Source organism: Peromyscus eremicus, chromosome 14, assembly GCF_949786415.1.
Source record: "Peromyscus eremicus chromosome 14, PerEre_H2_v1, whole genome shotgun sequence".
Classification (NCBI taxonomy): domain Eukaryota; kingdom Metazoa; phylum Chordata; class Mammalia; order Rodentia; family Cricetidae; genus Peromyscus; species Peromyscus eremicus.
In genome coordinates this window covers 71,206,934-71,222,829 of record NC_081430.1, presented here as the reverse complement: position 1 = coordinate 71,222,829, position 15,896 = coordinate 71,206,934, and the positions used below count along the sequence as shown (strand labels likewise).

Genomic DNA, 15,896 nt, shown 5'->3' with positions numbered 1-15,896 from the left:
GAAGGGCAATGAGTGCTCTTACCCATTGAGCCATCTTTCCAGCTCCTGACTGTTTATATTTAAAAATGTTTTTTTCTGTGAAAGCTTGTTAGAAAAATGGAGCTGGGCCGTGGTGGCACACACCTTTAATTCCAGCACTCAGGAGGCAGAGGCAGGTGGATCTCTGTGAGTTCCAGGCCAACCTGGTCTACAGAGTGAGTCCCAGGACAGTCAGGGTAGTTACACAGAGAAACCCTGCCTCCAAAATACAAAAATAAAAATAAAAATGGAAAGGCAAGGCCCAGGAAAATTTTTGCAAAATACTTACTTCATAAAGGACAAGCATCCAATGCACACAAGGAATATGTAAAACTAAATAATGAGCAAACAACCCAACCTAAAAATGGGCAAAAGAGTTAGCCGCTCATCTAAGAAAATGGGCAGCGGCTGGTCACAGAAGCACGTGCGATGCCCATATCATTCCATTAGGGAATCTCAGAGCAGAGATGCCACTACATCACAGTTGTTGAGAACTCAGCACACCACACTCCTAACACCAAGTGCTGGTGAGGATATGGGATTACAGAACGCTCACTCATTGCTGGCAATAATACAAAATGTTACAGCAGCTTGGGAAGAGCTCGGCAGTTTCTTATAAAACTAAACATACGTTTACAAGGCAGCATGTGCTCCTTGGTATTTAAACCCCCTCCCTCCCCAAATGAACACATGATCATGTAAAAACTGCACACAAACATTTTTAGCACCTTTATTGATAGTTGGCAAAACTTGGAAGCAGTAGGAAGGTCTTCCATGAGGTGAGTGGATCAACAAACTTGATACATCCCTACAAGGGGATATTATTCAGTATTAAAAGGAAATGAACTATTACATCAAAGTCAGTCTGAAAATGCCACAGGGTCCTATGTGGTGGTATTGTGTTCCCCAAAATATATTGTGCACCCTAATAAATTTATCGGGGGTCAGAGAACAGAACAGCCACTAGACAGACATAGAGGCCAGGAAATGGTGGCACACACGCCTTTAATCCTAGCCTTCTGGAGGCAGAGATCCATCTGGATCTCTGCGAGTTTAAAGTCACACTGGAAACAGCCAGGTATGGTGATTCACGCCTTTAATCCCACGAAGTGAGCCTTTAATCCCAGGAAGTGATGGCAGAAAGCAGAAAGGTATATAAGGCGTGAGGACCAGGAACTAGCTGGTTAAACTTTTAGGCTTTTGAGCAGCAGTTCAGCTGAGATCCATTTGGATGAGGACACAGAGGCTTCCAGTCTGAGGAAACAGGATCAGTTGAGGAACTGGTGAGGTGAGGAAGCTGTGGCTTGTTCTGTTTCTCTGACCTTCCAGCGTTCAACCCAATACCTGGCTCCAAGTTTGATTTTATTAATAAGACCATTTAAGATTCGTGCTACAGTCCTACATGATCCCAATCACGGCATTCTGGTAAAAAGATCAGTGGTGGCCAAGAACAAACCCTCAATCGGACCTTTATCATTCCTGTGTATAACGTGCTATACTGACACAAGGCGTTCATATCAGGGAAAGCTTGAGGTTAGACTACCCTCGTAGGGAGTCATATGGATTCCCTTAGTTCACTTACTCAATATATCTGGAAACATAAAACTACTCTAAAAAAATAAAAGCTATTTATTTTTTTTAAAAGTCACAAATGGCAGGCATGTGCCAGGATGCTGGTGCACACCTTTAACGCCAGCACTTGTAAACTGGCAGCAGGCAGATGCTATGAGTTCAAGGCCAGCCTCGTCAATACAGTGAGATCCTGTCTCAAAAACAAAATAAAATAAAATTCCCACACAAAAGAGTGACTCAACATATTTAAGAACAACATTTTGAATATTTCTAATTTGGTTAAAAATAAATTGACTAAATTCCTGCTGCTCTGTCTTGCTTTTCTGGTAATAATTTTCCTGAGTGTGTTTTTCATATCCAATGCCTTCCAGAATGATTCCTTCTTGCTTACAGAGGTAAGTTATTCTTTATAATAGAAAAAACTTTTTTTCATTGTTGACCCAGTCAAAAATGATGAGTGCTAAACTGAAGCTCCCAACCAAGGCACCAGTAACGAGCAGGAGCAAGGCCTGTGGAGACAAAGCAGACTGAGTGTGAGCTCTGTCCTCTGAGGTGTACTTTCACGCAGTATCAGAATACAGGGTCTCACTCTGTAGCTCAGGCTAGCCTCAAACACTCAGCAATCCTCCTGCCTCAGCCCTGCTAAGAGCTGGGATTACAGGCATGAGCATCACACCCGACTCCAAAATGTACTTCATATATGAAGATACATATGGACTTAGACATAAACATAGTAATAAAATGACAAGCTATTTCTTAAGATGGAAGGCTTAAAGGAAACAGTTGGGAACAACCTACCCCAAGCTTTTTCCAGAGAAAATCCTCTCTGCTAAGTTTCAGATAAAACAGCCCTGGGAACACAAAAATCAAGCACGTTGATGTGCTGGCACCTACAAGGTAGAGGAGAAAATAAGACATCACTGGATTCGGCTGTGAGAGCAATGAGTTCATTACCCCTTTTCTCTCCGTGGAGCTGGAAATGAAATCCAAGAGCTCTACCACTGCGCCGCCCTCCCTGGCTCCTTTTAGTGCATAATTTCTTTTTTAATGGAAACTTACCAACTACACCAAACACATTCCTAATGTCAGGAACATATATTGCAAGTAAAACAATGATAATGTTGAGCGCTAACGTGGTCAGAGAATGCCGGATCCATGAAAATGGAAAATTTGAGAAAAGTAGCATCATTAAAGCTTTTCTGGCCTGTAGAGCAGAGAAAAGAGAGTCAGGCAAAGGGAAGGATCAAAGGCATGGCATGGCATTTGCTTAGAGAAACACATGTACAGTAACCATAATATTTTTACCCCAAATCATTTCTATTCCCCAGACGCAGCATAAACTATCATTATGCAGTGTTTTTATACACATAAACCTTTCTGGGCGAGCTTCATAAAAATGATTTTGCTTAAATTCCACACAAAAGTTTCACAGGCCATTTTTTTAAGGTTCTGTAATTTAAAAAATTACAAGCAATAACACTGAGTTATGAAATCACAAAGAACAATTTTCATTACATTCAACAGACAAACAAACCTTCAGGCGGAAAAAAATAAAGCATGGTATGGAAAAGAAATGCCATTTTCTGTTTTATTTCTGTTATCTGTTCCATGGCATGTAAACACAAAAAAACAGTTCCCACATCTCCCATTGCTTGGGCAGGCCACTGGAGACCACAGCGCACAAGTTTATCTGGCCTTGGCTGGACCTCCGGTCCTGCAGTCTCACAGGGAGGGGCAAGCATTCTGGAAGGTCCTGGATTTTAGGAACTCACATGAGTTCAAGACACCCAGGCAGAAGCATTTCCACCCACTGCCCTTGTTTTCATTTTCACAGAAATTTTTAGGATTCTTATGTGTAGCGACTGGATACAGATGGCAATCTGTCCGCCTCTTGAATCCTAGAGCAAGTTCAAAGCCTAAGCATGAACTCCCCAGGGGAAGCAACCTGTAACAGACCAGGAGGGGCTCCTTTCTGCTGACTCGACTGTCTCTTCTTTGTGCACATTCTTTTGAAAACAGAATACAGAACGACACCTCCCCCCTCAAAAAAAAAAAAAAGCCCCTTAAAACCATAGTCTCTAAATTAGAAACAAAACCAAGGGAGAGGTAAAGCTAAACCAAATCTCAGAAAGCACAAATTAGCTTCGAGGTTCACTGTTATTTTTGTGCTTTCATGGGACCATATGCTATTATGAGGTCTTGGATCAATTACTTGACAAATGAATAAGATACACAAGACTAGATGTGATTCAAAGGGTCTGGTCTGCAAAGAATTAGTGTTGCCATATTAGGGAGTCACGACACTGAGCAACAGAACCTTTAGGCATACTTACAGGGAAGTGGATTAGAGGAACTGTCAAAAGCACAGCGAACAGTATGCATAACTTCACAGCCATGACAACAACATCATGTGGCAAGTATTTACTATAACCTTGTAGCAATTCTGACTCCACTTTGTCTGTAAATAAATTAAAACAACAACAGCAGCAGCAGCAATCAGAGTCGCATTAGAAACTATGTGCCACTATATCAATAATAGCAAAGTTATGTTCTGTTCGTTTATTGGATCACACTAGGCTTGGATCCCGTTCTGAAATTCATTTCTGGCCCTTTTCTCTCTGCTCTGAAACACTAAGATATTTAGTATTTTCTTGAGCTGTACACTTCTTTCTAGAACGTATTACACTTACTGACTTATTTGGATGTGCCAATACCGTTGCACACACGTGGAGTTCAGAGGACAGCTTGCAGGGGTTGGCGCTCTCCTTTTACCATGTGAGTCCTGAGACTCACACTTAGGTCACTGGGCTTGGTGGCAGGTGCTTCTACCTGCTGGGACATCTTGTCAGTCCATGTCCACTCTTGTGTTCTTTAAGAAACTTTAGACCAGAACACACAGAATCTCCACAATTTAGACAAAACATTGTACTTAAAAGTATCTCCCTAAGCCGGGCAGTGGTGGTGCACGCCTTTAATCCCAGCACTCGGGAGGCAGAGCCAGGCGGATCTCTGTGAGTTCGAGGCCAGCCTGGGCTACCAAGTGAGTCCCAGGAAAGGTGCAAAGCTACACAGAGAAACCCTGTCTCGGGAAAAAAAAAAAAAAAAAAAGTATCTCCCTAACCATGTGTGGTGGCGCAAGGCTTTTATCAAAACAATGGGGAGGCAGAGGCAGATGGATCTCAGTGAGTCTGAGGCTAGCCTGGTCTACCTAGCAAGTTCCAAGCCAGTGAGGCCCAGTTATAAAAACAACAAAATAAAACAAAACACAAACAAAAGCAAAACTCCTTAGAAGTTTCCATAATTATAAGGAAAGTGTTTGTAAAATGCTTGCATGTGTACTGCTGAATTTGGTCACCATGGTAATATGAGATAGGTAGGTTCACAAATACCAGTCAGTTTGCCTAAGAACACGTATCGGGGGGCAGAGCAGGGCACCCCACACTTTCGTGATACCTTTTCCGCTATACCAGCATTTTCTCAAATTTCACAGCGCTTTGTGTAAGACTATACTTTCAGGGTCAATTCTATAGTCTGCACAGTGTGCATATTATCAGCTTTGTCCATTTTCATCTTTCATAAAAGAAAATGAAGCGTTAAGAAAATGGCTTGTTTAGTCAGGACAGAGAGAGACAGGACTGAGAGATGCCGACCCTGCTTTCCGCCTGGTAGTTTCCCTCACCCAGGTCACCTGAGGAAGAACAAGGGTGTTCACACCACACCTCAGGACCTATGGACAAAGACCAGTTTGGACTTAAATATAAAAATCAAATTTTAGAAATACAAAAATTAGAGGAAATACAAAAAGCAAATATGCCTGTTTTTCTGGGTCTCAAGAGATGAGAGGACCCCATAAAAATGCACCGGAAAGTTTATACAAGGTGAACAAATAAATCTAAGTGGCAGAAGGAGGCTTAAACAAAGAGCTACGGTAATTCTAAACTGAGACGACAATGCGCATTCAAACCCCACTACCTACTGTAACTTCCTGTCTTCAGATGACAGCAATTCATGGACCTCAACAGTTACTGAATTCACGGAATGAGCCGCTATGTGTGCTGACATTCAAAGACGTGGAACAGACTTTTTAGAACGGAGAAGCAGAACCAGCAGAAGCCTGCGGTAGCCAAGGGCACTTGTGCTTGAGGAAGTGAATGCTCCAATCAGCACCACAGTGGAGGCATCGTGAGCAGGAGGACAAGAGGACAGCGAGTGAGTGAGTGAGCTGGAGAGGACCCGAAGACTCAGCAAGACAGCCCTGCACTGGGTTTAGACGAAATCTGACAAGCCAAAAGTATAAGCACCTAGGAATTGGCTAATTTCAATTGTCAATTTGATGAGATCTAGAATCGCCCAGGAGACAGACCTCTGGCGTGCTTGTGTGTGTGTGTGTGTGTGTGTGTGTGTGTGTGTGTGTGTGTGTGTGTGTGTGTTTATCTTGACTAGGTGAGTTGAGGTGGGAAGACTCAGTAGTGGATGGCACCATCCCATGGGCCAGGATCCTGGACTACATAAAAGGAGAAAGTAAGCTGGACAAGACTTCACTACTCCTGATTCTTCCGCCACTGTGCCTTCCCGGCCATGATGACCTGGGAGCGACAGCAGACTGTCCCTCCCTCAGGCTGCTTTGGACCTCAGGTGTTGTGGTGCAGCAGTGAGGAACGACACTAAGACAGAAGGAGGAGTGTATTGTGACTCGAACTACACACAAGTGCAGAGTGGAAGGAAAATACCAGAAACAAAGAAACAGAAAGCCACTGGTATAATCACTAAAGTAATGAGGCTCCGAGCTAGGCTACTCATGGGCACAGCAGAGAAATAAAATCATCTATAGTGCTACAGACGAAAATTACAGAATGAAGAGATGGGACTAGGTATGAGGACTGGGAAGGGCCAAGAAATCTGGATTCTATTTCCAAATCTGTGAGATACTTGGGAGTCTTTGGAGAAATATGGCAAACTATTTTATTTCCATTTTCTGAATCATAAAATGAGCTGTTAACACTGCTTGTTTAACGACCTCACGGACATTAAAATGGCTGGCTACCCAGTGTTTGGGCACCGGCCTGGCTCACCAGAGGGACACTTTTCCTTTGTAACATCTGTGATTAGAACCAATATTATTCATGTAGGTTGATACTTATAGACCCCTTTAATCTGACACAAGTTTGATATTAACTAAGCTTTGAGAGTCCTGGATAAAGATTCCAATCAGCTCCACAAGTATTAAGAACTACATTTACTAGAAATCCTACTTTCCCAGGAGGAAAGCCTTCTGAGACCCCCCCACACACACACCCCTCATACTCTTAATTGAGCCTTAACATGTATAAGGAACAATTATAACACACTTATTTGGACTCAGAGAAAGCTTCATAAATTCCAGAAAGAACCTGATGGTCATTTTTTGTACCGCTGGCATCACGTGGCTGCCCGCCCGCTTCAGACACCGAGGAAGATTTTCATTAGGTAGCACCAAGAATACTGGCTTGCAGGCAGAAAGCTGCCTTAATTCCATGGCAGCCCACTTTACCTCTCTAGGATAAACTTCTAACCTGGAAAGATGAATTATAAGCTTGAACTTTAGGCTAGGCCTACCAAACTAACAATTTCTCGTTATTAGACAGTTCTGACTAGACACTTGAAAGCCACAGTAGAAGGCATTTCTTGATTCTGATTAACAATGAAAAAGAAGAACTACTGCGAGGAACAGACTATTCTGCCTGTCCTCTACCTTTGGGAGGGCGTTACCCCCATCTGTGGACGGACTACCACCGCGGGATCCTATCAGCTGTGCATTCCTGCAGTACACAGCATCTGGGCTCACAGGTGCTGTGGAGAGGGGCTACGGTAGAGGCACACCCATAGTTGGACTATGGCAAATCCCTGTCTAGGACACACACTGGGAACACCGAGGCGAGAGAGCACCCACTGAAAAGCCGTCACACAGAAGAGGGGCTGGGGAGAGGGCTCGGCTGTAGAAATGGTTGCCCTGCTGCTACGAGGATCTGAGTTCAATCCTTAGAATCCATCTTTAAAAAAAAATCATCTGGGTGTGGTGGCATGTGCTGCTGATCCCAGTGCTGGGGAGGCAGGGACAGGTCTGAGTCCCTCCCTGCGGCTTGCTGACCAGCCAGCCCAAAAGCCTACTTGTAAATTCCCGGGCAAGTGTCAGACCCTGTCTCAAAATGACAAGGTGGAAGGCTCCTGATGAATGATACCTAAGGCTGTCCTCTAACGGCCGGCCGCTCTCACCTGTGCACACCCAGGGACCCGTGCACACACACAACAGGTGTGTAAGAGTAATTAGAAGCATAATGCTGAAAGAGGACCCCTAAAACGGAGACAATTACACCAGTCAGGATGACAGGATACACAGTACACACAGCTATAAACAGCCCTCGGTTGAGAAGGACTATGACGTGGCAAACACGACAGCAGGGTTTTAGACGGAACTCACTTCTGCCTCACCATAGCCCTCTGCAGTCATGCTCATACTAGAGATTAGGAGCTGAAGATGCTCCACGGTAGAGGCTCCCCTCAAGGTCACAGAGCTGGTTAGGGAATGACAGCTAGTTATATGACCCAGACTTGCTGGATTTCAAAACCAGTACTCTTCTCAAAGGGCCTAGGGAAGATAGTGGTATAAGAAAACGTTGTCCAAAGACTTGGTGCTTGGGGAAATGGGGAGATAAGTATAAATAAAGGTCCACAGCTGGTGACCGCAGAAGTCTCAACCTTGAAAAGGTGCACAAAGCCATCAAGCAGGTCACCATCAGCTAAGCACCCCCAAGTAGTAACAGCCATTCACTTGCAGTTACTATAAAAAAACATTTCTAAGCTGAAGAATACATTCAAAATTGGGCTTGAGTGGCATGTGCTAGGATGTGATTGTTTGTGAATTTTGCTCATTCTTTCTTGCTCTAGACTTTGATTTTGTTCTTGACATGCTTGTTCAAAGAAAAAAAACCCCAACAAACTATGCAGGAAACGTTTCCAAAATAAATAAAAGAGAATTCTGCTTATGCTTTATAATTTTACAAGTGTCTTTAAGAAACTTAAAGAGACAGGCCCCGGGGCAGCAGGGGCAGGAATGCACTTAAGCGCATGCTGTATAAGCGAAGTGGGAAGGCAGGGCCGCCCAACAGCTGAGTGCACTGTACTAGCTTTTGCTTTCTGGAGCTGCTTTGTGTAACTATTGAGATGGTTTACTTTCCTAACCTCTAAGTTTATCATCTGGAGCCTAACATACTGAATATGTAATTTCCCCTCGCTTTTTTCAAGACTATGTAGCTCTGGCTGTCCTCGAACTCATAGAGATCCACCAGCCTCTGTCTCCTGAGTGCTGAGATTAAATGTGTGTATCACCATGCCTGGCTCTGAATACACAAATTTAAAAGACCCAAATCATTATTTTATAGAGACATCAATATACTTGAAAACTTACATAAAAATATAAGAAAAACTTTAAGGGCTAGAGAGATGGCTTAGCCATTAAGAACACGTAGTACTCTCACAGAGAACAGGAGTTTGACACTCAAGTTGGGTGGGTCACAGTCACTTGCTTCCGAGGTAATTCCACCTTCTGGGGACCCTGATGCCCTCTTCTGGCCTCCTCCACAGGTATTCCATTCACACGCACAAACTCACACTCGGACACACATATACATACACATCTAAAAAGAGGGAAAACTTTTCCATGAGGTCATTACTCTCAAGCCTGACTCACCTTTGTCAGAGAAAGGAGCTCACAAAGCCACCACAATGCTGACACGTGACCTAACAGATTAACTGACAAGGGAGAGGTAGGAAGAAAGACCACAGGCAGGTGTGAGGTCATCTGCGCTTCCCTCATTACCGCTGGTTAAGAATATACTCACCATAAAAAGTGAGGTATCCAAAGAGTGCAGATACAAAGTAAACCAGGAAGCTTAGAGCGATTGCTGTATTGCTTACGTTCTGCATCCTTCTCTTTGAGGGGCTGAAACACAAACACGGTAGGAATGCCAGTCAGGACTCTTCAGACAACCATGAGTTCATCAATGACTACACATTAGAATTCACAAGTGGACACTCACAGACAAAGATGGCGTCACTGGCAACATTACCAACGAGGACGGAATGAGCTGGTGACTGCCTTGTTTTTTAACTAACACTTAGAATTCAGGACAACAGAGAAGGATTCATAAATGAGAATGCTATCCAATGCGAAAGCCCCAGAGAGAAATGCACATTCCCAGCGTTCTACAGTACCTTTGAAGCTCACAGTATATGGGCAATATTGAGGTATGGCAGAGAAATGAAAAAGCCATGGTTGGTATGGCATAAACACTCTGAAAAAAATTTTAGAGGAAAAAAATTATTAAATGCTACTCCATTTTTATTTGGTAACACACTTGGTTCTTTTTTTTTGTTTGTTTTAATTACACTTTAAAAAAAAAAAGTGTGTGTGTGTGTGTGTGTGTGTGTGTGTGTGTGCCCACACACCCATTCCACTAAGCACTTGCTGAGGTCAGAGGAAAACTTGTGGGAGTCAGTATTTTCCTTCCACCATGTGAGTTCTGGTGAGCAGGGTCAGGTCAACAAGCTTGGGGGCAGGCGTCCAACAAGACAACCGAGCCACCTTGCCAGCCCAACAATAAAGTTCTTTAAAAAAAAAAAACTTGGTCAAATTTATTTCATCCTTTATGAATGATCTCTTTATAAGACTTTTGAGAGGGGGGGGGGAGCTCTACAGTCGCCACAAACACTGTAGCTTACAGTGGCTTAGGTGGCTTGCTTAGTCTGACCTGAACAGTTTCTGGCTGGCCTCTCGTATCATGTTGCTTTATTGCAATTACCACTTTCTATATTATTTGGGTAAGATAAAAATAATTTAGGTAAGATATAAACAGCTACATTTAAAGATATTTTATTATAATTTCCAGTCATTCTTAAGGTATGCACGATTTAAAAACATCTCATTACCTCAAGCAGCAATAATGGCGATGCTTTCAAATCTGCTTTTACTTACTCAATCCCAGTAAGTACTAAAAATAGAAACCACATCTTTGTACTGCCAGAATCTTCAACCAAGATCTTTTTTAATGAACACAAAGATCATTAATTCTAGACCTGAAAAACTCCTTGGGATCCCATGTAATACCTATAGTTTCTTTAAAAATTATTATTAGAATACTTAACAAAAGCCAGAGAAAACTAGCAAGCCAGAAAGTTATCCTCTAAATTAAAGTGCTGTCTTTAACAAATGGATGGTAATGACTTCTCTTTTCTGGTCTAAAAATATTTCTCCTCAGCTAGCATTAGGCTCTTCACCAAGAGAACTTCCAGATGAAGAACTACTGTGGGATATAGCACCTAGGAAGCTGTGTCCTCTGAAGCTGCATTAGGGGAACCAGAGTTTATGTCACAGATTCTCTGGTTTATATTGTTCAATTTCCTAGCGTCAATTACCCTACCTAGATCTTTCAGGCCCGTGGAGGTCTTCACCATGTGAAAAATGTCCCTTGTGAGGCTTGAGAGACATTTCTCAGTTAAAAACAAAGGAAGGTTCTGCACAGAGAACTAACCACGTTAACATTCTATACTAATAAAGTGCAGTGAGTGGAGGAATCCAGTGTCTGGGACCTATAAAACAACATTTCAGCAGAAATACAAAGAGGAGAAGGAAGAGACTCCCAGAAACAGGAAGACTTGGCTTTTCCACTAGAACAAAGCAGGGACCATGCAAATGGCAGCTCCTGTTTCTCTGCTCATGCTTAGGGACTCTTCCAAATTCTCAGGGATTCTCAGGACCCCACAGCTCTCTTAGAGCAGGCAAGGGAGTTGGTCTTCAGGTCTCTGCTCTGAGCATCATAAATTTCCCCTTGGAATGCTGTTCACAAGGAGGATTGGCAGTACTCAACTGCTGGTCCAATGATGAGGCTGTTTAGCTAGAGACCAAAGTCCTACTCACAGGGGAGGAGTTTTTGATGTAATTGGCGATTTAGCTTTACAAGTCCAGAGCTCAACAGGAAAACCGTATCCACAGAGGACCTTACTGGCCAGACCAGACATTGGTAAATCTGTTCTTTTAGGCAAAGGCCCATTTAAAACAGGCTCCATTTAAAGGCATGCCAAAAGAAAGAAAAGAAAAAGGTGGCTGTTTCGTAATGGGCCACCCTGTGTTAAATAATATTATTCTTCTGGTAGGCAATCCTATACTTAGCACTTTCATGAAAATTAATTAGTTACAGGTATAAAGACCTGAGAGACCCTGTTACACAAATCTCTTAAAACTTGAAATGTGAAAAATCAACCGAAAGTATCTGTTAATAAGTTACACACCTCTTTGGAGAAATGAAAGAGCTTTGGTTTACAGCCATCTGCAGCATTTGAAATCTGTTTAAGAGTATTGAGGGGAAAAAGAGAAACCAACAGCTATTAAAAGTCAGAATACATCAACAAATATGATGAATTTATTACTACTACACTTTCCCATCAAATCACTTCAAAGAAAAGTTCTAAAATGCAATGTAACCATTACTTTTTCATTAATTAGAAAAATAATCATTTATCTTCCATTGCTTTTTTTAGTTGAAAAGTTAAAACAAAAGAACTTAAAAATTATCACCTGGAACACTCCATCGATGTAATTTAAGGTCAGAGGACAAGGGATGGACCATTTTTTAATTACTATCTGTAAAAGTAAATACAACCGACACTCAGATGATCTTAGTAAAATTCATCACAAGTTGATCTCAACCAGGACAACATTTTAAAAAATTTTAAAAAATGCCAAACAGGAGGCTAATAGATGAATCCTTGCTGCTCTGATTTTCCCCAGCTAGAATGCGGTCACCCTTTAACATGGTCACTGGGTGGAGAGGGAGGCATAGGATACCTTACATCTGATCAGCGGGGAATCTTGCTCATGAAAGACTCAGTGTGCTCTTGGGTCAATTTTCCAAAATCCAACAGTACCCTGATTTTGTTGTTTGTTTGTTTTAAAAGTGCAACTCAAAAAGGAAGCATGGCATTTTCAATGATAGTGGCACAGAATATGACTATGTCTGTCAGCAGACAGGCCTAGACTAGCCAGCAGACATGACCTGATGCACACCTACTCTGGTCTCTTCACTTTTTTCAGGTTTGTGGTATTTTGGTCAATGTGGAGAGAGCTGGCTAGAACATGAACACGGAACTCCAGCTGGCAAAAAAAAAAAAAAAAAAAAAAAAAAACCAACCCTCAAGAGAAAGCCAGAGGGACGGCGTTTCCCAGAACGAACAGGTTTCAGGACCGACTCTTAATTGTGGCCATCCTGGTCCTAGAGCCACGGTTGTGGCCATGTCAACACTGCCCTTGTAGCCCTTGTTGCAGGCACATAATTACTCTGTAAATATTTGCTTCAGGCTAAATCCCAGCACACAAAGGGGCAGACAGAAGAAAGAAAGTATTTGTCTTTGCAGGAGACCAGTAAGTGAATACTATTCCTGTTTGGAACTTATCTAGTTTGGGGTTTTAACAAATTCAATCAAATTTTTATACAGTGATAAATCTAAAGAAAACACACACTTTTAGGATTAAGTTAATGAGTGAACCCAAGTCACTCTTAATTTAAAATCTCACCCAAAGGGGGGTGGGGCATCTAAGGACAAACTGGGCATTTCCAGGTTAAGTTTTCATATAAAACCAAGCTTAACCATCGACAGAAAAGAACAAAACCAGAAGCAAGAATCTCACTATCTTTTTTTTTTTTTTTTCTTTTAAAGAGATAGTGTGTGGGTGAGGGGAAAGCAGCTGGTCTCTCTTGTGCCCTGCTGGGGCCTCCGACAGCAACAGCACCTCCTGAGCACTGCTCAGCACCAGGCCTTGAGCGCCACGTGAGCGCTCTTCCCTCTCTTCCTTGCTTGGTCCCCTGTGACTTTAGAAGCCTTCAAGTCAAAATCCTTGCAAAAATTCTCCAAGATACAATAGAACCTATTTCATTTACTAGAAAGGATTATTAGCAACTGGCTTTTCCGCTAACATAAATTCCCTTATTACGGGAAATTCCTGTGCAAACAGCCATCCCAGCCTCCGGCCGGCATGGTGGGATGGGGTGGCCGGAGATGCAGAGAGGTGAGGAGGGGCCGAGACCCATCAACAAGAGAGGAGAGACTTACAGGTAAGAAGGTGATTCTGGGGGATGGACAGACAAGAAAAATGACCCGAAGCACTAAGACTACTTAAGGCACAAAAGGCCCTTCCTCCTCCCATCTGCGCTGGTCAGCTCTCACTTTAAGTCTTTCAAATCCCTTTACAGAGCTTGCAGCAACCCCTCCCTCCCCTCAACTCCAGCGACTTGCTTCAAAGTGACCAAAAAGGTAAGCTAAAAAAAAAAGGGTAAAAGCATCTGTTACATCACTTTGAGCCATTGATAAAAATTGAAATTTATTTTTGAATTTAGATGCTCAAGGGAAAATTTATGCTGAATTTCTAAATGAAAATCAGGATCTGGGAGAGCAGCTAGTAGAGCTACTTTAGCTACATGCTTGAAGAGTATAATTAAGAAAATGTTTTCTAGATTGATTGTATAAAACAATATAAATGTAATAGACTTATACATACATGTTCTAAAAATAATCAATGAACACACCTGCACACATTTTTACAGAGTCAATTAGCTGAGCATGGTGGAGCACACCTGAATTCTAGCCCTCAGGAGGCAGAGGCCTGGGCAGATGGATTTCTGTGAACTGTACGCCAGCCTGGTCTAGATAGTGAGTTCATGGCCAGCCAGAGTTATATAGCAAAACCCTGTCTCACCAAAACCAACCAACCAACCAAACAAACAAACAAACAAACAAAAAAATTAGAAACAGAATCTGTAATACATATGGCAACAAAAGGCAGCATTAGAAAACAAAACAAAACATAATCTTCATAGTCTCATTGCAGGCCAAATTTCAACTCTTCTCACAGGTAGAAATCCAAGCAGATGATTTGTAGAACATCACGATAAATATAGGAGAATCATTTCCATATGACTACTGGAGCAGAAATCTGCATTGAATTAAAGAGTACCTACTATGACAGAAACCAAAACTATGATAGACATATTGTATCAATACATTTCACCTGTGTTAAGCTATTGACTGTGAAAACTGAATTACTTCTACCTATGAAATGCTTGCCTTGTTGATTAACTATGAGGAGAAAACTCAGTGTGCTATCTACACTCATTTAAGAACCATACATTCCTATGTATATGTAGGCTACCTTCTAACCATGCAGATGCTTTTCAACAATTACCTTACGATGAAAATACTTACTGTTTCTCTCTAAAGTATGGAACCTAAAAAAAAATGCATGCTCAATTCATTATCTGAATGGCATTTGGGGTGGGTGGAGGGACGATTTTAATGCAGGTCAATTCAACAAGTGATCAAGAACTGTTAAATATGTTCAGCCTTACAAACATTCCTTATAACATAAATGTTGATGAACAGTGAAATCAGAGTTACTTGCACATATTTTAGTTGTTTTATCCTGTGTCTCAGATGATTTAGCCAAAGATAAATGTAATGCAAACAGGGCTGATGTGTATATACACAGTGGGTATGTGGTTGCATGTTTGTGTGGCAGTGTGTGCATGCATGTGTGGTGTGCACGTGGTTGTATTTGTATGTAGCTTTGTGTGCACATGTGTGTAGTGGTTGGTGGTTGCATATGGTGTGGCTCTGTGTGCACATGTGGAAGCCAGAAGTCAACGGTGGACGTCATTCTTCAGGAGCCATTCATCTTGGTTTTTAAGATAATCTCTCATTGGCCTGGAGTGTGCTGAGTAGAAGGCTGAGTTGGCTGGCCAATGAGGGCCAGAAGTCCACTCACCTCTGTCTCCCCCAGCACTGGGATTACAAGCGTGTACCTACATGCCCAACTGTTCACATGGGCTCTGGGAACTGGAAGCCCGCCCTCAGACTTGCAGGGCAGACACGATCAGCTGAACTATCTCCCCAGTCTGAGGACTGTTTTGACAGCTCGGGAATCTGGCTCTATCTGCTTAGGGGTGACATTTCCCCTTGATTCATTATCAGTAATTAAGGGAACGCTTAAATAATTAGAAAAAGGTTACTTGGAATATAAATGTTCTTGGCAAATTAAAAATGTTTAATCCTATGTAAGGTTTGACATTTAGATCCTTACTATGGGATAAACTGAACTGCAAAGAAAAATTTTTTTTAAGAAATTATATACAAGGACATATCTGTCTTAGAAGAATTAAAAGGTTGCCAGGCGGTGGTGGCGCACGCCTTTAATCCTAGCACTTGGGAGGCAGAGGCAGGTG

At 42.3% G+C, this 15,896-nt stretch overlaps 1 protein-coding gene across 3 annotated transcripts in view; it reads right to left on the bottom strand.

The window, feature by feature from the left end:
* Nucleotides 1-732: 732 nt before the first annotated feature.
* The window catches only part of Slc38a6 (solute carrier family 38 member 6), a 63,184-nt gene continuing 48,020 nt past the window's right edge, over nucleotides 733-15,896 (bottom strand). For 2 of the 3 annotated variants that reach the window (XM_059279913.1, XM_059279915.1), the window contains 8 exons: nucleotides 12,200-12,265; nucleotides 11,914-11,967; nucleotides 9,841-9,920; nucleotides 9,468-9,568; nucleotides 3,924-4,048; nucleotides 2,650-2,794; nucleotides 2,389-2,480; nucleotides 733-2,099 (listed from right to left, as the gene is read on the bottom strand). In XM_059279913.1, the coding sequence (XP_059135896.1) occupies nucleotides 1,998-2,099; nucleotides 2,389-2,480; nucleotides 2,650-2,794; nucleotides 3,924-4,048; nucleotides 9,468-9,568; nucleotides 9,841-9,920; nucleotides 11,914-11,967; nucleotides 12,200-12,265 (765 nt within the window). In that variant the 3' untranslated portion in view covers nucleotides 733-1,997. The remainder of the gene's footprint in view (nucleotides 2,100-2,388; nucleotides 2,481-2,649; nucleotides 2,795-3,923; nucleotides 4,049-9,467; nucleotides 9,569-9,840; nucleotides 9,921-11,913; nucleotides 11,968-12,199; nucleotides 12,266-15,896) is intronic. The other variant, XM_059279914.1, reaches the window with a different exon arrangement.